Consider the following 20,514-nt stretch of genomic DNA (forward strand, 5'->3'; position numbering starts at 1 on the left):
TCATTTGTGATTATTTATTAACTCCAAAAGCAATTTGATAGATTACATAATAGTAATTAAAAAGTAATGTTCAATAGGATGAATAATACAGAGTAAAAACTAGTGTTATAAGAAATGTATAAATAGATTAAATAACAGTGATTAAGGGCTAGTGCTTGAATACTGATTTATAAACAGATTACAATTATAGGTTATAATAGGGTTATGGTCAGATGAGTGGTCAGAAGACGTACTCTGCACTGAGCCTCATAGCCGCTACACAGCTGTCTGAAGCGCTCCTCCTGCTGTAACAGATCCGCACTGCCTGGGTCCAAGTCCCCCAGCTGAGGGGAAACAAAATGTATGCTTAATGACACGACAGGTATAGGTTATACACAATACTAGAGTTGTTTTCCGATACCAGTATCAGAAATTCCTCCGATACTGCCTAAATTGCAGTATCGGGTATCGGCGAGTAAGTCTATGCGCTGATCTGATACCATCACATGACTAGCTCATTTACTACACAGGTAAAGAACATCACAAACACCTGCGGTGTTATGCCGCGTTCGTTAACGTCATCTCTGACCTACGTGTGTTCGAGCTACCAAGTCGGAAAAAAACATGCATGCATGGACGCATAACTACAATACAAATGTATGCACAGGTATACATTATACATACAATACATTACGCACAAGTGTTGTACGTTATACTTGGACACAGAACACTTGGTGATTTGTCCTAACTCTTATTTCTCGTGTCAGTCTGGGATAAATAAGGTACATATCTTAAAAAGGGATGTATTACAAGAATTATTTTTTTTTTTTTGTATTTCCTGTGGTTAAGTGACGGTGATTTCAGGCGTAGCTCGAGAACATGAAACAAATAAACCCCAGGCAGCAGTAGAACACCACCGCAGGGCGTGAGGAACCCGTGGTACTGCGGTACCTTCTCTCGGAGGACGTTCTCCAAGCTGGCCTGGAGCTTGGAGATCTGGACCTGGGCCGCTGCCAGCTTCGCACTCCCGTCCAGAACTTCAGACTCCAGACGCCGGTTCTCCTGCAGAGGAACACCAACAGACCCAATGAACAGAGAACCTGGATGAAGGTGGTCTAATGTACCTGGATGGACAGGTGGTCTATGTATGGTGATGGAGGTGGTCTTATGTACCTTGATGGAGACGGCCAGGTGGTCCCTCATGAAGGACTCGTCCGCCCTGGTCTTCTCCACCTCCGCCTCCAGCTCCTCTCTCTGCAGGCTGGCCTGCTGCTGGATCTGGTCCAACTCCGTCAGGAGCTCCGACCGCACCGCCCCCAGCTTCTCCTTGTGCTCCTGCTCCAGCTTCCTGTAGGCACAGAACACATTCAACCAATGAGTTCTAGGTGGTGTTACCTGAGGTTGAGGTGGTGTGAGTTCTAGGTGGTGTTACCTGAGGTTGAGGTGGTGTGAGATTGGGTGGAGTTACCTAAGGTTGAAGAGGTTCTACCTGAAGTTGAGGTGGTGTGAGGTTGAGGTGGTGTTACCTGAAGTTGAGGTGGTGTGAGGTTGAGGTGGTGTTACCTGAGGTTGAGGTGGTGTGAGGTTGAGGTGGTGTTACCTGAGGTTGAGGTGGTGTGAGGTTGAGGTGGTGTTACCTGAGGTTGAGGTGGTGTGAGGTTGGGTGGAGTTACCTGAGGATGAGGTGGTGCGAGCGCTCGATGCTGGCGTGGTTCTCGTCCACCTCCGCAGCCAGCTGGCTCTTCAGCCGGTCCGCCGTCTCCAGGTCCAGCAGGAGCCTCTCCTTCTCCTGGAGCTCCAGGTCCAGGCGCTCCCTGCAGGGGGAGGAGCCTCGTTAAGGTCCTGGGTGCAATCCCCAAGCTCCACAAACAACATGGTTCCAGTTTCCCCACATTGGTTCCCGTCCTTGAGATTTTAAGGTTTTTCGGTTTCACCCCAAATAAATTCTAGGAAAATTATTGTATACACAAGCTGGGAATGACACAGCTCTTGGAGAACTAGTGGTTAGGGTGTCCGAAAGGTTCTGCGTTTGATACCCTGAGTGCCAACATCTAGGCATTCCCAGGTCCCCCCAGGTCCAGGACTCACAGCAGGTGTCTGATCTCGGCCTTGAAGCTGGCCAGGGCGGCCTGGTGGAGGCCGTTCCTGGTGACCAGCAGCTCGTTCTCCAGGGCAGAGGTCAGCTGGCCCAGGTTCACCCGGCCCTCCAGGCTGAAGTCCAGAGCCTGCTCATAGGGGGGGGGGGGGTGTCACAGCTTCAGTGCTCTGAGGAGAACCCTCATCTGGTCCTTTCTCTCGTCATCAGAAGTTATCCTTAGCAGATGTCCTTTATTTTTTAGGTTTCACTTGAAGTTAATAGTTAGTATTTCATCTATTTAGAATTTCCAGTCTGGGATTAGTAAGGTACATTTTATCTAATCTTTTACCTAACTATAACCCCTTATCTTTACGTCCTAGGTCTTCCATTGTTGCGTCTATTTAGCTGAATTCATCTAAATGGCTGAGACACTGACAACAGATAAACTGAAATGACCAACTGTGAAATGCCCAACCGTCAAATTACCAACTGACACCAGATCCTCCCCAAAAAAAACGGAACTTAATCAAAATGGCTGCCTCCGCACCTTGAGGATCTCGGGCGTGTTGTCGATGCCCTCGTCCAACCAGGCGTCCAGCAGGTTCTCCACGGGGGCGTGGCCTGTCCCGTCGTCCAGCGTGGAGAAGAGACGCAGGCCGATGGAGCTGGTCATCATGGAGGGCATGGTCATCCGCCGGCCCGTCTCGTCAAAGGGCTGAGGGGGGGAGGAGGAGGAGGAGGAGGAGGAGGAGTGTAAGCGGGGTGGTGTAAACAGGTGGTGTAGACGTGTGGTGTAAAGGGGCGGTGAGTGACGGAGCGAGGGCCTACCTGGGTGGAGTGGAGTCTCTTCAGCTGTCGGTAGGGGGTGGAGGAGGAGGGTGTGGACGGCTGGCTTCGTGTCACCACCCTGCCCACGAACTCCCTCACGTTCAACTCCCCCCCCGCCTCCCGGACACTCTGGATCACATCCCCCGTTACCTGGGCAACGCATCCCGGAAGAGCTTTGGTTAGGGCTCCATTCAAACGATAGGACATTATAAATCAATAGAAGGAGGGTCTTGTGGTGTGGGTGGTCGACGTCAAGCCGAAAGGTTCTGAGTTCAAACCCCATCGACTACGGTCCTCACACCGTTGAGCAAGATGCCCCGACCCTCGCCCTGCTTCCTAACGGAACGGAACGGACACTTTGATTCAATGCAACCATCAGTGAACTCAGCATGAAACGTTGGGATTCAAACCCAGAACCTTACGGGCTGGGGAGTCAAACATCCAGGCCACGACACTCAAATCAAAGCACCATAAAAAAAATCAATCAAAATGTGAAAAAAAAATACTACAAAATAAACCAGGTGCACGGTGGTGAATAACCAGTCAGTAAGTGAGAGGGAGGGCTGACCTCCAGTCCCAGGCGGTCAGCGAGGCCCAGCAGGTCAGCCAGGCTGGCGAGGCCGTCCACGGGCAGGGCCAGGTCCTCGCAGGCATCCTGGAGCCGGAGCTCCATGCGCCGGGACAGGGGCCCGCCGGACAGGGACCCCCGCGGGGTGAGGGGCTCGTCGGGGTTCCACAGGGTCATCTGGCCTGGGGAGAACAGCGGGGAGACGCTCTGGTCGTTATTATTCACTTGTTCATCGTTTTGTGTCGCTGTGTTGTGGGAAAAGAGCTCCCTCAGTAAAGCTTGGTGGAATGGTTTTTAAGAGAGAAACATGGTTAGGCGCTGGAACGGAGTCGATGACCAGGGAGGAGATTAAAAACTAAAACAACGTACCTTCAGCCTCGTACTCCTCCATGCTGGTTTCATGCACTGGGTCACAACGCTGGGGAGGGACACACACACACACTTAAAATACTCAGCCAATACAACCTGCAAAAAAACTTAAACCAATCTTTATTGATGTGCATTCTGTGTGCGAGAACAATATGGTGGCATCTGCAGCCGTGGCGTGGACACAGTCACGGGTGAGTCAGCCGTTTCACCAAACCAAACACTCCCTCAAACCCCAGTCAAGACTTGAGATGGGGGGTGTGAATGGAAGAGGGGGGGGAGGGGGACGGGGGGGGGGGGAGAAGGACATAAAGAGCACAACAGAGCCTATTGTGGCGGCACGGGCCCATGGGAGGGTCAGAGGTCAGATTAAAAAGTAGTGGCTACAAAAGGAGCATGAAGACGGTGAAGGTGTTGGACCATAGCATCGTGTGCTGCTCGCCCAACAGGCTTCAGACTGATCGCCACAGCTGCAGGGGATTACCGGCAGACGCTGCTGAACTGAGATTCAAATCAAATCTCACGCGGGTAACTCATATTTTGACGGGGCACAGGGGTTTGTGAGAAAAGGAATTCCCAATTAAAAGTTGTGAGAGGCTCATGTCTCACACTGAATCGTACTGCAGAGTCAAATGCGCTTCCTTCAACCACGGCCACTCACAGCAAGCGTGCTGTGAGACAAAAGGAGGCGGGGCAATCGGCGGAGGCGTTGACCCCTCGTGATCCTGACCAATCACGGCCCGGATGCCTATTGTGCGAGTGGGGTTGGGGGGTCTGTGGCTGTGAGGGAATGAAGACGGGCAGATGGGGACTCTAATGTGGCTGTTGAGGCATCCGGGATGCCCGCCCCCCCGCCCACCCCTCCCACATTGTTTCCCTTTCACACCCCCACATCATTGTCGTTTCCACGGCGATACTGCCTCCCTGCCTCCCCCGCCGGTAGAGCCCTCTGACCCATGCCCATCTGCTGGTCCCGGTTCCATTGTCCCCCCCCCCCCCCCCCCCCCGCCTGGTGTCTTCTAGATTAGTCACTGCCCCGGGACACACTTCAGTTCCCACCTCTCTCTGCATCTGGGCACCACCCTCATCATCATCATCATCATCATGGCCTGGCTGCGTTCATGCCTAAACGCAGACTGGCCGCCTGGCCAGGCAGTCTTTGTACGTCTGTCTTATTAATCAGGGAGCACCACGCTGGTCCTGTCTGAGAGGCAGGGGCCCTCGCTGAGTTAAGATCTGTAGTGTTGGATAGCCTGGCTGTAGTGTTGGATCACCCTGGCTGGAGAGGCTCCCTCCTGACGGGCGATGCACTCAGGGGATTTGAAGAATCCAAGAGATACAAACTGTTGATTCTAGAACCAAAGCCTGTATTCTCCCAGATGCTGGCTGTGCATACAAATCAACTTCAGAGACAGTCATTCCGTCTCCAAATCACACCCAAACTTAACAAAGGCAGCATTCTTCTCTCCCAAGTCAAACCAGCCTGCGGCAACACTTTAAGAGCCGGGACAATTACAAATCCAGCCAAATCACTGGTTATCCCGCCAAAACTAAACTGGAACCATGGAGGCGAGCATTTTAAATGATTCAGATGATCCACCCTGATGAGAGGGGCCTAGGTAGGCCGGTGTGGTCTCTCTCAGGGGACCACTCTGAGGTCCCAGAGCAGAAGGATAATCAGTGGTTGACACTAACGGTTGCCCGCTTGCCCGGGACAACTAAAAATAAAAAGTTGAGATTGATTTATGGATTTTTGAGGGTTTGTTAATATAAAGGCTATTTATTCAAGTGTTTTTAAAAACTGCAGAACAACCTTTTTTTCCACCAAATCACACAAAATAGATATTTTTGCAATTGATCAGCGCACTGTCTTTTCTTCTCTCGGACAGCAATTGCTGTCCGAGAGAAACGCATCGCTACAGAGTGATGCCTCCAGTCACTCACTCGCGGTGCAGTCTCTAGATTCAGCACTAGTCTGACGTTGTTAGCTAAAGGTTAGCCAACACAGCTAGCATCTCAAGTGCAGCAGCAGCGCCTCGGCGACCGGTTTAGGTAGAGAAGGAAAACGGAGTAGTGACGGAGGAGTGCGGTTTAGAAGTACTTTGGATTGAGGCATATTACCAAGGAAAGTCAAAAGAAGCATGTAAAGTCATATGCAAGAACACGGTTTTGGGTTTCATAACAAGCAATAGTGATCTTTTTCACGAAATTGGACCTGCACAAACTATTATATGACACAGATTCTGACAGTCCAAACCATAACATTCTGCGACTAAAACTCGCAAATAACAACTTAAGAAGAAACTTCCCCTTTTCTTTTAACAACCAAATAAAGTTTTACCTTTGTGATTTTTGTCCACAAAGTTGAATCTGATTGCATAAAACCACCATGAACAGATAATCCAGTGTCTGGGCCAAATTTTGCAACTAAACATGGTGTTTACAATCAATGACTAAGAGAAGGTTTCTGAGGAAAAAGGTAAATTGCCTACCTGTTTGTGTCTCATAGTACGACAGTGCTACCAACTGATAATGACCAACTGATAATTATTTCAGGAGGAAATGTAATCTTCCGTTTATGCTGTGTTCCATCTTTATTCAATCTAACCAAATAGTATCCATATTGAATGTTTCACTTGCACAACTAAATTTCTATTGGCACCAAGATGACATATTATAGCCCTTGCAGTTGTGGAGATATACTCTATTTACTTTGGGTACGTTATTTTCTGAAAAAAACTGTTTTCCCCTCGTATCGAAAATGGTATAGAATATCAATATTTTTCCAGGTATTGTATCGAAGTTAGAAAATCCAGTATTGTGCCAACACTACTGTAAACGCGATTGTGATTATTCAGTTAGACCTACAAGAAACGTGAAAGTTAAAAAAGACATATCTTTGCTACTACCTTGGACATTTAGTTCATTTGCATAAAATCCAGATAAAAGCATGCAGGTCTACATGTAACTGGGCGATAGTGTTAATAGGTTGCAACGGTGGACTGAAATCACTTCATGGCACGATGTGACCGTTGGGTAAATAAATAGACAAAGTTATCTTTTAAACACCTGTGTGGAAGCTAACATTCAGCTTCAGTCTGAGCTAGGATGAGTTTTCTGAGTGCCTCAAAACCAGGCCAGGTGCCCCTGGCAAAAACAGGCCCGTTCACGATTCTTATTTTAATTTGGGCAAGTGAACATAACATTCGGGTAAGTCGAACATGCCTTGCCCTATGGGCAAGTGCTTTTGAAACCTAAGTGTCAACCCCTGGATAATCCACCAGCACGGAGCTCAGGGAGATCAGCGGAGATGAGACGCCATGCTGGGCTGGGCCGTGCACTCTCTCAGCCGTGCACGCTCAAGGGCGCTCTCTCAGGTGTGCACGCTCTTGGGGGCACCCTTCTTGTATTAACCTGCCAGACCCGAACATGACCCACAAAGATCCCACTGGGTGGGGGGGGGGGGGGGATTAAGGTTTTGTTAAAAACACAATAGTTACGGACTGGACATACAGATGAGGCATGTTACACTCCCCATGTTTTCCGGATGATGTTCACATGCCATTTGCTTAACCGTAACCAACAGAGATACTCATGACCTGCAGGGTTACCATCGTCTAGGTTACGCCTCAGGACCGGGCCTGTAAACCCTCCGACCTGATAAGCCCAGAATAAGCCTGTCCTCGAGAGAGGGTGTGCTGCAGCACAGCAGGAGATAAGACCAGCATGTGTCCTTGTGTCTGAATTAGTGCATGGTGACGTGAGATGAAACAGCAAGAATTCAGCTCAGGGCCGGCCTCCAGTCAGCAGCCGGCCTCCACACAAGCAATACTCGACATCTTATTGGGACATTAATTCATATTAATTGGATGAATACATTTTTGCAGTCAAAGTTCTTTTCATCAAGATGATGTCCACTCAACTTTAAGACAATATGGGAGGATAAAAGATTTGCTATTGTACATAATCTAGACATCTGATATACATGATTTAACTGGTATTGTAGAACATTCTAGACTTCGCCCACCTCCCGCTTCCTCGGAACGGCGGAGTCCTCGTCTTCGTCGTCATTCCCAGCGATCTCCTCCACAGCATTCCGACTCGAAAAGGCCTCAGAATAATCCAGAAGAGGGTCCACGAACTCGGGGGTGGAGCGACGCCCGTACCGCTTGCTGCCCTTCATGAACTTGGGCTGGATCTCCGGAGAGTCTAGAGAGAGGGCCAGGCAGAGAGAGATGTTTGGACAACAGAACAGAGAGACTCTGGAAGAGAGGGATATGTTTGGACCACAGAATAGTGAGACTCTGGAGAGAGGGCCAGGCAGAGAGAGATGTTTGGACCACAGAATAGTGAGACTCTGGAAGAGAGGGAGGGCAGACAGAGCGATTTTTGGACCAACAGAATAGTGGATTTGGGATTTTGTTTTTTTGGAGCGTTACCGTCGAGTTCTTAAAATGGAATCTAGAACATGAAGGTAAATGAAAACAAAATGGTGACTGGTAGTTCCTTCTACGTCCCTCAACCACTTCCCCAAACACACCCTCACCAAATAAAACCCTCTTCCCTTTTGTTTGGGTCCAAACAAACAGTGGTTCACTGGAACTTCTCACATTCTTCACTGAATATTTTTACCATCACAATAAAAGCATGTGTGTAGATTTATCCATGCATCTGTCCATGACTACTCACTACAGAAAATACATGCATGTGGCTCAGGAGGTTGGAGCAGGTTGGCTGGTAGTTTTGAGGTGTCCTATGTGTCCTGAGCAAGACACTTCACCCTTAATGCTCCCGATGTGTTGGCTGTCACCTTGCATGGCTGACACAGCCGTCGGTGTGTGAATGTGTGCATGAATGGGTGAATGTTAGGCAGTATTGTAAAGCGCTTTGAGTGGCTACTGGTTAGAAAAGTTCAATATAAACGCAGTCCATTTACCATTTATCTGTCCATGACATCTCACTACAGAAAATACATATCTACAGTATATCAGTAGAGTAGACCAATAGAGTTCAGCTGCAGACCACAAACACGCAGACTCATTTCCCTGCGGCATCAGACTGATGTGTGAGAGGGGTTTCCAGGCCCTTATTATGCCTTCTTATCTCTGCTGGGTGTCCGTTGACAACCAGCCGCAGCAAGGGAGCCCAGCGCAGACCGCACAACACAGACACCCAAAACAACCTATGCTGTCACCTTAAGTGGAGAGGTCCTTCAGGAAATACACATGATTGCACAGCAACGATCGCTAGGGAAACGTAAACATTACTACTGCCATTGATCTTGAATACAAATAATACTACGTTCGATTTAGATGGCGCTTTTCTAAATACTCAAGGACGCTTTACAACACAAAATAAAATAATTGAATAAGAACGTATATTAGTAAAAAGATTTTAAAAAAAGGGAGGAAGGGGAGAGAAGGGATGGAGGTGATGTGGTGAAAGTAATCTTAAAAGGGAGGGTTTTGAGGGCCTGTTTAAGGACTAGGTAGGGGTGAGGCTTCATGCTCTACAGTAGATCTACCGTTCTGCTGCCTGCACAAGCATTTAGATCGTGATCCACCTCATGTCTGATCTGGAACAGGTTGTGGGTGTTGTCCATGAGTTTGCTCAAAGACTGCTAGGCAGACAGGCGTACAGGTCTGGTGGTCTGGCTCGCTGCCTTAGTAGAGAGTTGTTCCGATAGCGATAACAGTATCGGAAAATTCCTCAGATACTGTGAGTCGGGGGGGCCCCCACTTACCTGCTGGAGGAGGGGGTCCAGGGGCTGGGTGGGGGCACTGGGTGGGGGAGCCAGCCATGGAGGAGGAGAGGACCTGGATCAGAGCGTTCTTGAACTGGTGGAAGTCAACCTGGAGACAACAGCACAAGGAGAAGAGGGGGTTAGCGTGGATTATAAGAACGGGTACATTTAGTCATTTAGCAGTCATCTCAAGAGACTTCCAGAGAATGGAGACGATGGGCTGGGATCGAATCTAGTACCTTTTGTGCTGGTGTCCAAGGCTCTACTCAATCCAACAAACCATTGTATATGAAGACATGTATACAAGTTCACGGACTCTGCATAGCCCCCCCCCCCCCCCCCCAACAACCCTCTTATGCATTTACTGTATGTTGTACACCCTTGCACTTAAAAATAGTAATTATCATGTGTAGGATCTTATCCTAGCTATTTTTATTGTATATAGGGAATGGGTCAACCTAGCAATTGTTAGTGCTTGGCACTTCTATGTTCTATGAACATCCTAACTGTACCTTACTGCGATATATTGTTTCTCTTTCTTCTGACAAATAGTAGTTATTGTAATCCGCTTTGGACAAAAGCGTCTGCTAAATGCCCTAGATGTCAATGTAAATATAATGCACACCTAATAGAACGAGTAGAGCACTTGAGCATGATGTTAACAAAGCAAGCCACCACATCTTTCCTTCAGCCTGCAGTCAACACAGGAAATCCCCCCCAAAAAATACACACAGCTCATCAAATTCCAGAGAATTTCACTCGGTTGGTGTCCCTCGGCGATGGGAGGGGTGGGTGTGTGGACGTCTGGACGGGTTTGGGGGGGGGGGTTTGAGGGAGGGGTGGGTGTGTGGAGGGTTTTGGGGGGGGGTGGTGGAGGTGGAGATGGGAGGTCACCCTCTTCTTGAATCAACAGCTGCTCAGTGGAGAACAGGAGATGGAGGTCTCCTTTGTGTCCCCGGGGGGGGGGGGGGGGGGGGGGGGGGCGCGCTGACCACTTTGGGTGACGTGGGGGTGGGAGTGCGGGGAGGGGGACTTGACATTGTTGGAAACCACGCAGTTAGCCAGCTGATCACCACCACAACCCCCTGATCTCCTCCTTCCCCCCCCCACCAACCACACACCCTTAACCAAATGAAAGGCAACGTCACAAACAATAGCCACGCATCAACACGTGTACAGACAACACACACACACACACACACACACACACACACACACACACACACACACACACACACACACACACACACACACACACACACACACACACACACACACACACACACACACACACACACACACACACACACACGAGAGGAGCACTAGGCATCAAAGCCTCGTTTGATGTGGAACCCCGTTTATCCGGACCCCTTCTCAGATCCCCTCATCGTCCCTCTCCCATCAGATCCCCTCTGGCCATCGAGAAGCCAGGAGGACGATCCCCCACAAAAGATTCATCCACACACACACACACACACACACACACACACACACACACACACACACACACACACACACACACACACACACACACACACTTGAGAATGGTGATTAGCCGACTCGGTTGTCGTGACGACAGACACCTGGGATGATGAGGCACACAACTCTTACACCCCCCCCCCCCCCCCCCCCCCTCTTCAACCAGGGGAGGAGGCTGACAAAGGCAACCCAAAGGGCCTGGAGACACAAAGAGAGCCAAGAGGGGTGCTCCACTGGCAGGGGGAGACCCGCACCTGGTCCAGGTCTCGGACCTGGAGGGCGGCTTTCAGGGCTACAAAAGACAGCGGCGAGACATGGGCTCCATGGAGACCCTAAAGGGTCCTCTTAGGAAGGACAGCACTAATTAACTGCCATTTTGCCCCAGAAGCTGGAATTGAAAATCTGATGGCATCGCTTACGATTTTTTGTGATGTTTAATGGTGTCTCCTTTGGTTTGGTGGGAGAGCAACAACAACATGACAAGGGAATCCTAGCTGATCCTAGCTGGCTTTGTTGTTAGTGCTTGGCACTTGGTTCTCTGAACTTCCTTACTGTACCGACAGCGATATATTGTTTCTCATTCTTATGACAAATGTAATTATTGTAAGTCACTTTGGATGAAATCATCTACTAAATGTCAATGTAATGTTAATGTAATGTCAATTAAATAAATGGAAATAGAGTTAGAGGGGGGCACAGGATATCTGCCCTGGGGTCTTCCTCATCCTCCCTCCGATCCTATCGGCTAATCAAACAACGCCCCCAGTTTCCACCCCCCTGTGGGTGGTCCTACCCGTCTGGAGGGTCCGGTCCCGTCCTGGTCCTGGTCCGGGTCCTGGTCCTGCAGGAGCGTGTGGAGCAGGGTGGGCGTGGCCTCACCGAGCTGCAGCGAATAGCAGAGGGCGGCTAGCTCGTCGGGGCTCAGGGCGCCGGCGCCGCTGGCGTCGAAGCAGTCAAACACTTCCTTCAGCCGCTCCTCGTACTGGTCCGGCGCCGAGTCCATCCCAGCACCCTGGACAAACAAACAAACACGTAAACAAAGTGTGTAACATCTTACCCTATCTATCTTTGTTGTATACGGGGAATGGGTTAACCTAACGATTGTAAGTGCTTGGCACTTGGTTCTATGAACATCCTTACTGTACCGACAGCGATAAACATCGTTTCTCTTTCTTCTGACAAATGTACTTAACGTAGGTCGCTTTTGATAAAAGCGTCTGCTAAATGCCCTAAATGTAAATGTAATGTAACAAACTGTTAAAATGGGAGGAGTCATGCTAGGCTAGTTTGTGATAACTAGTTTTGTGTTGTGAAAAATGACATGAAACTGTGTTTCAACTGAAAATTTAAAATTTAAAAGCTGAGAAATTGTCCAATTGACAGAATTTTCGCAAAATCTGACCAATGGAGAACGGAAAACCCGGACCAATGATGAAGATCATTGAAAATCGACGGTTGAATTTTCCTTGATTTTTCAGACCACGATTTAACGTCCAATTCAAAACAATTTTGCAGTATACAACGTAGTTCTACTGGGACTCAGGAATAATGGTCAAGGATAATCAAAAATTATCTCAAATCTAGACGAAGAGGAAGAACAGACACACATTCACACTCTTATCTCAACATTGCTTATCTCAACTAAGAAAAGCAAAACCTGGATTTGGAGGCTGCCAAGATAAAAACAGCAGTGGTATAAACAGGCTGTCGCTATGGCGACACCCTTGACAAACCAGAGATACAACAATCTCCTTACAGCAAGTTAGAGAGAAGTCTCTTTAATACACTCTTCCAAGGATAACAGATGCACAATGACACAAGTGTATGTCTAGTAGCTCCCGCATCGTGATGTAAAATCGTGTTTTGCAAAAAAATAATAATAATAAACTTTCATGTTGCTAATGATAAAAGTAAAAAAGTGGTTGGTCTCATGATTTGGTCAAAGATGTGTGTCCAATAGGTGGACAACATCCAGAGTACAAAGAAACCCTTCAGAACCACAACAAAGAGGAACTAATGGGTTCAATTGGTGTCTTCATACTGAACACCTTTCACAGCAGCCATGAGGACAAAGAGCAGCGTGCAGAGCCAGCCTGAGGTGCAGCGGCCCAACACAGACGGATCTACCTGGGTCTCAACACAGACCAGGTCTACCTGGGTCTCAACACAGACCAGGTCTACCTGGGTCTCAACACAGACCGGGTCTACCTGGGTCTCAACACAGACCGGGTCTACCTTGGTCTCAACACAGACCGGGTCTACCTTGGTCTCCAAATACAGACTGGGTCTACCAGGGTCTCACACTCACACACCCCCTTTTAAACCAAGACCCTGCCGGTCCACCCAGACCACAAAGCAGACCAAGACGAGGTCCTTAGTGAAGACACCAGCCCTCAAAACGTCTCCCAGCCCAGCTCCAAAAGTCACACTCGACCTGCTAACTATGGCTGAAATGTTGCCTTCCTGTTCCTATTCTTAATTCCTATTTCTAATTCTTAATTATTCTTAACTCTTCAGTCCAGGCTAGCTTTAAGCACCAGAGGCTCCATGTCCACTCCAGCAGTACCCCCTAAAACCTCAAACACATAACTCATAATCACAAGCCAAATCTTAATAAAAGAGCTAGAGAGCGAAGCAAGGAGAGCTCCAGATATACCGGTTCATTGTTGGCCCTGAGATACAGCCAAGGTTAGCCGAGGGACCCGGAGCCAACAGACTGGTAGAAAGAAGACGTTCTGAATGTGCAGAACGCGTAGCAAGACCAACATCGTAAGGAAAAAATGTCCAAAACAAAACATAAGAGAACACACGCACGCACACGCACACACACTATATTACCCAGTTTAGGGTCACGTGTGTGTGTGTGTGTGTGTGTGTGTGTGTGTGTGTGTGTGTGTGTGTGTGTGTGTGTGTGTGTGTGTGTGTGTGTGTGTGTGTGTGTGTGTGTGTGTGTGTCCTGCATGCATCCATCTTTGCACCCCCACCATCCAACCATCTTCGCCCAACATGCCCGTGCTCCAGCTGCTGCCCCCCACCCCCCATCAGTCTGGGACCCCCCATTCAACCACATAATAGATGCTTGAAGCTTGAAGCATGCAATATTATTTTGCATCTGCAGAAACCAAATGCAAAAAGATAAATACTCATTCGGCTGAAGGGACCTTAACAAATCATTTTACCTTAAAAATCTTTTAATGAATACGTTTCAATCTCAATTGTATCTTTAGAACCAAGATATTTGAATATAACATGTGTTGATCAAATACAATTGAGTGAATGTTAAGTGTATTTTATCTACATAGGGTTAGGGGATTTGAAAATTTGAGAATAAATATTTTTTTACCTGAACAAATACCAACCGAGTTTAAGTGTTTTACTGAGATTTTACACAATGTTTGTTTACTTCTGAGCCACAGGAAGTTCTCTGGAGCTCGGCTGAGTGACAGCTGTCTTCCAGGGCGCCATGGCCTCGCACAGGTCAGGGCGGGGAGGTTAATCCCCGGCCGCGAGCACCGCCTGGCCAGCCTCCACTTACACTTGAGATTAAAACACAACCGACCAGGGTCGGCCGTCTGGACCGCATGTTATTGGCGCTATCGCTATTCTATTGCAATACTGAAACTAACGTTACGTGTGCAGCCATCGAGTCATCGAATTTCAACACATGCCATCAATCAAACATGGCAAAATGAGTAGTTGTGTTTAAAAATGAGTTAGAATTACCCGAATACTACACTGGCGTTATTATGAATAGAAAAGACATTCGGCCATGATTCAATATTTTTCAATGTATACGAATGGAGTTTGAACAGGGCATGTAAATCAAAGTAATGAGCTAATCAGCTACCGTGGTGAAAGAACGGACAGTGCTTGATTTAAAAAAAACACTAACTGTTGAATACCGACCAACGTAACGCACAAAAGAACACAAAAGGCGATAAAGTTGCAACACAAAACACGACGGAAAGGGTTTTATCCTCACCGAACAGGCTGAGCTCCAGACTCCTCCTGGACCGAGATTGGGAGGAGATGCGTGGATAAGTGAAAAAATAAAACTTTTTACAACATTTCACCATGAAGGACCTTGTTGCTCCTTTCAAGTCCTCCTCACAGCGGGTAAACCCCGGGTCTTCTCAAGGGAAGGGGAGTCGGCGGCGTGTCTCACACGACTCTTGTTTTCCGGGGACACTAGCGATGTTGTTTCGCCACTACTGCCTTGTGTCCGCGGAAGCTTGAAGCATCCTCTTGTGCTGGTAGCGGATTTTGAAAAGCTCCACGCAGAGGAAGGGGAGGAGACCAGTCGTATCCGCGACGTCGACTGGTCAGGCCGGCGGCCACGCATCGCGGTCCACGCTGGCCCCCTACGGTCCGGTCGCACCATGTGCACCATCGGTCACACTGAAGACCGTTTTTTGAATGGTCTGCATACAATAGATTAATGTGCGTATTCATAAAAAATATATATCTTAAATGAAGGCTACTTTTACTCATTGGTTATTTTTTATTGTTTTATTTTTTCGTATTTATCGTTTTTTAAATACTTTAACGAGTACATACTTTGGCACTTTGTCGAATGAAAAATAACGTATGACAAGTAGTAATTCTTTTACCCCTGAACGTCCAACTAGTTTGTCAGCTCAGTGTTTAGAGTGGACCGTTTAGGTCTACCAACTGGTGCTTTTACAGAAGCCAAACAGCACCACCTAGTGGTGTGAAGTGACAGTATAGGTTTACCGACTGGTGCTTTTATGGAAGCCAAACAGCACCACTTAGTGGTGTGAAGTGGAACCGGCGCTTATTCATTTTGAGGATTACCGGTATCTCTTAGATAAGAAGACATGATAACCGCTATATTTTCTGAATGTGGTTGCGGTGGACTGTGTAGTAAGTAACCACTCGTAGGCGGACATTTTGATATTATTATCAAACTTCGATCATACGCTGCTTCGGACGGTTGAAGTATCGGCATGTCAACGCACTTGCATCCTGCGGTCTGAGCCAATAGCGCTGCAGTAAATTGCCTATCCCTTTAACTTCGACCCCACTTGACGAGCGGCTCCTTTCACATTGACACAATCCGGAAGTTCACAGTACAGTTCACCGGGAGTCTGGTTCATTGCTGAGCCCAGTGCTGCTAGAGGGAGGACGGAGTGGATGTCCGCGGGGAGCCAGTCACACAAGAGCACCGGAGTCCTGTAAATATGAAGAGGGCGGTCATCTTCCTGGTCACGGTCTACGTTTCGGTACCAATCATAATCTACCTCTTTCCTTGGATACTGGGACACGTGGTTTATTCCCATCTGTGTAAGTCGAGTGTGTTCGAATGTGTGTCTTTGTGTTTAACTCTGCATGCATAGCAGAACCAATCCATGCAATAAGCGTGTTGTCCCTAGCCTATAAACGTATCATAACGCCATTAATGATTCTGCAGCAATGTGTGAATGAGACCGTAATTTATGCGTGCACAACAGACGTCAGGATGTCAGTAACTCTGTTGTCTTCGTGCTGCGGTCCCCAGTGAAGGTCCCGCTGTTCGTGGACCTGAGCAGGCCGGACAAGATACTGAACCACACGACCAACCTCTACCTACCCACTGAGGAGGGCGTCTCGGTGGGCGTGTGGTCAGTCATATCCCGCTCCCCCCGGCCTCATCACGGGCTGCTTAGTCACGTAGCGACACTTGTCACCCACACCACATATTATAATGCACGCAAGCGGACTGGATGCTTGAATACGGCGGAGTTCTGCAATAGCACGTGTGCGGGATTAGTCAGGCCCCTAATGCATTAAACCGACCGTGCTGCCAGTAAATTAAACAGGCTTTGTGTAACGTGGACAGCAACACGGAGGATATATCTTGCAACACAGGTCTAGTGTACTACTAAATGGTTACGTTGTCGCAACATCTCAACGTTAACATTATTAACCCGTGGGCTTTCTCTTAGTCTCTGAGTGTGTGTGTGACTTTAATATGTTCTTATAGTCATGTGGTCGTCCTGGGAGTCAAATGTCCACTTTAATCACTACTGCTTTATTTGCATAACAGATAAACGTTGAGGTGTAGCCAGTATGCACCTCACCCATAAGTATCGACCAACATCTCCTCTCTCTCCTAGGCACACTCTCCCGGCCAGCCAATGGGAGCACTCTGCTGGGAAGGGCCCTGAGTGGTACCAGGAGGCCCTCGCAGACGGCCGTCCTGTTATTGTTTATCTCCATGGCAACACAGGGACCAGGTGGGCCCCCAGCCATGGTTTCTATACACTCAGACACCCCCCCCCCCCCCCCCCCCCCCCCCGTTCATAGAACCACCAAAAAGAACGTACAAATATATTGTGTTTTTTCGTGTTTTATTTCTACAGGGCCATTCACCACAGAGTGGAGCTGGTTAAGGTAAGGGGGCTTCCAACAAAACAAACAGACCATGAAAGTTGAAAGGTCCATGTTACTTGGAATAACAGGACAATATGCTCCCGTCGGTTCACGCTATGAATAAATGACCACTGGGTCTGTGTTCCAGATCCTGAGTGCGGCTGGATACCACGTCCTGTCCTTTGACTACAGAGGTAAACTATCCCATATCTATCCGCGTGTGGCCTCGCAGGTACACTGGATCACGGGAGACCGTCGTTACCAAGACAACCGTCTTAGTAATTATTCACGAAGACAACGGTCTTTGTAAACAATCCACTTGGAACAGCAGAACAACAAAAATTAGGGGCGCTTGGTACCTTATTTGAGAGGATCACACAGGTGTTTAGGGGTTCAGCAAGACAGATCTTTTACGTTCTGTTTTGAGGAGCGGGTTGTATAGGTTTCACAAACAACGGGAGTTTCTAGGTCATTCTGATCAATACCCTCATGACATACATTTACATTCAGGATAAGATGATACACCATGCAAAGTAATATTTTTAAGTGCCAGGACGTAAAACATACAGTAAGAGGGGGTAAGGGGGGAGGCTATGCAGAGTCCAGGTGAACTCTGAACTAATGAGTCCTGCTCTGTGATGTTGAAACCTCATTGGAATCTTCTGTTGGATATCTGTATTTCTTAACATCTGTAAAGCTTCCTTGTACTTTCTTATAGGCACATATAGTAAACCAGTATTACTTGTTGCTAACCAGACAGGCGAGCCAGTATGTTGCTCAACACGTTCAGGTTACAAAAACAACTCATATTGTGTTTTCACCTTGACATGGTTTTGACATCAGAAAGGAGAGGAGAGAGCAAGATTTAAAACTGAACAACAAATAAAATGTACCTCTCTCTCTGCTTCTTACCACCTTTTCCTTCTTACGTTTCTCCTCCATTGAGCAGTGTGGACAATTCCCAGATTTCCCCAAATCATTCAGGAAAGAGATGCCCTGATTGGTCAGAAACGAGCCGGGATTACTGGTGGCCGGACCAGTTCTCCCTAATGACCATCACATGAAAGCTCCTAAATCTTACCCACTGCACCTTTTAACGTCTCCACAGGTTTCGGCGACTCCAGCGGGGAGCCCAGTGAGGCGGGCCTGACCACCGACGCCCTCTACCTGTACCGCTGGGCCAAGCAGCACAGCGGCGGCAGCCCTGTCTACCTGTGGGGACACTCCCTCGGGACGGGGTGAGTCCCCGGTTCACCACCGGGTTTTGTTCTGATGACAAACTCGCCGTCACTCGTCCACGAATGAAGAACGACGGAAAAAGCTGAAAAGAGTGATTAACCTAAATGAATTGCTGTACCTTTTCAGCGTGGCCACCAACGCTGCCCTGCGGTCCCAGAAGGAAGGTGAGGTGGTATGGCTCTAGACCGCCCGCTTCATTGACGTCATACGTTGTGGTTGTTATAGTTGTTGTTGTTTTTCGTCATCGCCGTCTCCGTGTGTCAGGCTCCGTTGTGGACGCCCTGATTCTCGAAGCTCCGTACACGAGCATTAGGAAGGCTACAGAGTGCCATGTCCTGGCCAAGGTACAGTCAGCCAGCACCCCCCCCCTGGTTCTACCTCAGTGAGCGGGGTTAGGGTCGGAGCCCAGAGGTTCTGGGTTCTAACCCTGGTCCATGAGCGGGGTTAGGGTCAGAGCCCAGAGGTTCTGGGTACTAACCCTGGTCCTTGAGCGGGGTTAGGGTCAGAGCCCATAGGTTCTGGGTTCTAACCCTGGTCCGTGAGCGGGGTTAGGGTCAGAGCCCAGAGGTTCTGGGTTCTAACCCCACTGTCACCGCCCAATACCTGTAGAGAGCAGGAGGCCTGACCCCGACCTGCAAGGCTCTTAGGATAAATCACTCAATAAAATCATAAAAAGTATTTCAAAACAACTCCATTTTGAATGAATGCACATAAAGTCTGTTGCCGGCAGATGTGGAGAATAAAGACATTTGTTTATGTTTACTGTTCCAGATGTTTTCCCTTCTGCCTGGGGTTAAAAACCTGCTCATAGAGACCCTGGAGAGGAACAAGCTAGTGTTGGCCAGTGATGAGAAGTGAGTTCTTTATCGTGTCTAAACACAGAGCTTCTATATGGGAACACCTGCTGTGACTGTATAGTCCTGTAGTTGTCCTCTACAATCGAAGATGTTTGGGAAGTCTGCTTCGTCAAGCATAACGATCCACGTGTGTTTGTGTGTGTGTCTTCTACCCAGTTTGAAGAGGCTGGACAGTCCTCTCCTTGTTCTTCATGCTGAGGATGACAATATCCTTCCCTACCACATGGGCCAGGAGGTAAACATTATCAGTATAATCACTATCACTATCCCAGGAGGTAAACATTATCAGTATAATCACTATCACTATCCCAACATTATCACTCTTCACTATATCACTATGGAGGTATACATCACCACTTTCTCATAGAGCCCTCCTGTGTTCCCCAGTTGTACCAGATCGCTCTGGGGGCTCAGAAGGGGCGTCCGGATGCAGAGGTCCGGGTTCAGATGGTGTCCTACCGCGCCACCCTGGGCTACGCCCATGACAACATCTACCTGGACCCAGACCTGGTCCGGGTCCTCGGGTGAGTCCCACTCCCGTACTAGGGGAGTGCACGTGACACACGCATGTGCATGTGACAAGCGCACGCACCTGACATTGCCACGTGACACACGCATGTGCATGTGACAAGCGCACGCACCTGACACGCGCATGTGCACATATCTAACCGATTCTACAACTGCTTTCTCGTTGCAGGGATTTTCTCAAAGGTCTGGAGACTTAATCGTCTTGCCCGAAGGATGGTCTGTCTGTCTGCATTTCTGTCTGTCTGTCTTTCCTGTCTGTCTACCAGCTTCCTGTCTGTCCTCTCTGTCCGAGCATGTACACAATATGAATTGTCAATATTGAACAGAAATGCATTTTAAAAAGACATGTTTACGTGTCACTGGTTTTAACAGCTAACAAGGGGGGAGGTTGGCTTTGCGTTGGGACTGTATCGGGGACTGGGGTTAAAGATATATTAAAATAAAGTACATTTTATTAAACCTGGTGGCCTCCATACTT

General features: G+C 48.3%; 2 protein-coding genes across 3 annotated transcripts in view; one reads left to right on the top strand and one right to left on the bottom strand.

Annotated features, from left to right (window-relative positions):
* The window catches only part of nin (ninein (GSK3B interacting protein)), a 30,001-nt gene extending 14,764 nt beyond the window's left edge, over window positions 1–15,237 (bottom strand). For both annotated transcript variants that reach the window (XM_084481863.1, XM_084481864.1), the window contains exons 1-13: window positions 15,023–15,237; window positions 11,834–12,052; window positions 9,562–9,670; window positions 7,846–8,027; window positions 3,822–3,870; window positions 3,453–3,634; window positions 2,885–3,034; window positions 2,604–2,771; window positions 2,068–2,204; window positions 1,653–1,793; window positions 1,153–1,327; window positions 931–1,041; window positions 234–323 (exon numbers count right to left, since the gene is read on the bottom strand). In XM_084481863.1, coding sequence (XP_084337989.1) covers window positions 234–323; window positions 931–1,041; window positions 1,153–1,327; window positions 1,653–1,793; window positions 2,068–2,204; window positions 2,604–2,771; window positions 2,885–3,034; window positions 3,453–3,634; window positions 3,822–3,870; window positions 7,846–8,027; window positions 9,562–9,670; window positions 11,834–12,043 — 1,704 coding nt within the window. In that variant the 5' untranslated portion in view covers window positions 12,044–12,052; window positions 15,023–15,237. The remainder of the gene's footprint in view (window positions 1–233; window positions 324–930; window positions 1,042–1,152; window positions 1,328–1,652; window positions 1,794–2,067; window positions 2,205–2,603; window positions 2,772–2,884; window positions 3,035–3,452; window positions 3,635–3,821; window positions 3,871–7,845; window positions 8,028–9,561; window positions 9,671–11,833; window positions 12,053–15,022) is intronic.
* An 899-nt stretch (window positions 15,238–16,136) lies between these two features.
* On the top strand, window positions 16,137–20,510 carry abhd12 (abhydrolase domain containing 12, lysophospholipase). Its single transcript, XM_084482258.1, has 12 exons — window positions 16,137–16,344; window positions 16,559–16,661; window positions 17,157–17,276; window positions 17,403–17,433; window positions 17,561–17,606; window positions 18,521–18,650; window positions 18,778–18,815; window positions 18,916–18,995; window positions 19,423–19,505; window positions 19,665–19,743; window positions 19,896–20,032; window positions 20,206–20,510. The coding sequence occupies exons 1-12, from the start codon at window positions 16,242–16,244 to the stop codon at window positions 20,231–20,233; spliced, it is 978 nt and encodes a 325-aa protein (XP_084338384.1). The 5' UTR covers window positions 16,137–16,241; the 3' UTR covers window positions 20,234–20,510.
* The last annotated feature ends 4 nt before the right edge of the window (window positions 20,511–20,514 follow it).

This window comes from Micromesistius poutassou, assembly GCF_964030765.1.
Source record: "Micromesistius poutassou genome assembly, chromosome: 17".
Taxonomy (NCBI): Eukaryota; Metazoa; Chordata; class Actinopteri; order Gadiformes; family Gadidae; genus Micromesistius; species Micromesistius poutassou.

Coding starts and splice junctions, on each gene's coding strand:
- abhd12 (XM_084482258.1), top strand. CDS start 16,242: ATGAAGAGGGCGGTCATCTTCCTGGTCACGGTCTACGTTTCGGTACCA. Junction 16,662..17,156: donor GGCGTCTCGGTGGGCGTGTG/GTCAGTCATATC, acceptor TCTCTCTCCTAG/GCACACTCTCCCGGCCAGCC. Junction 17,607..18,520: donor CCTGTCCTTTGACTACAGAG/GTAAACTATCCC, acceptor ACGTCTCCACAG/GTTTCGGCGACTCCAGCGGG.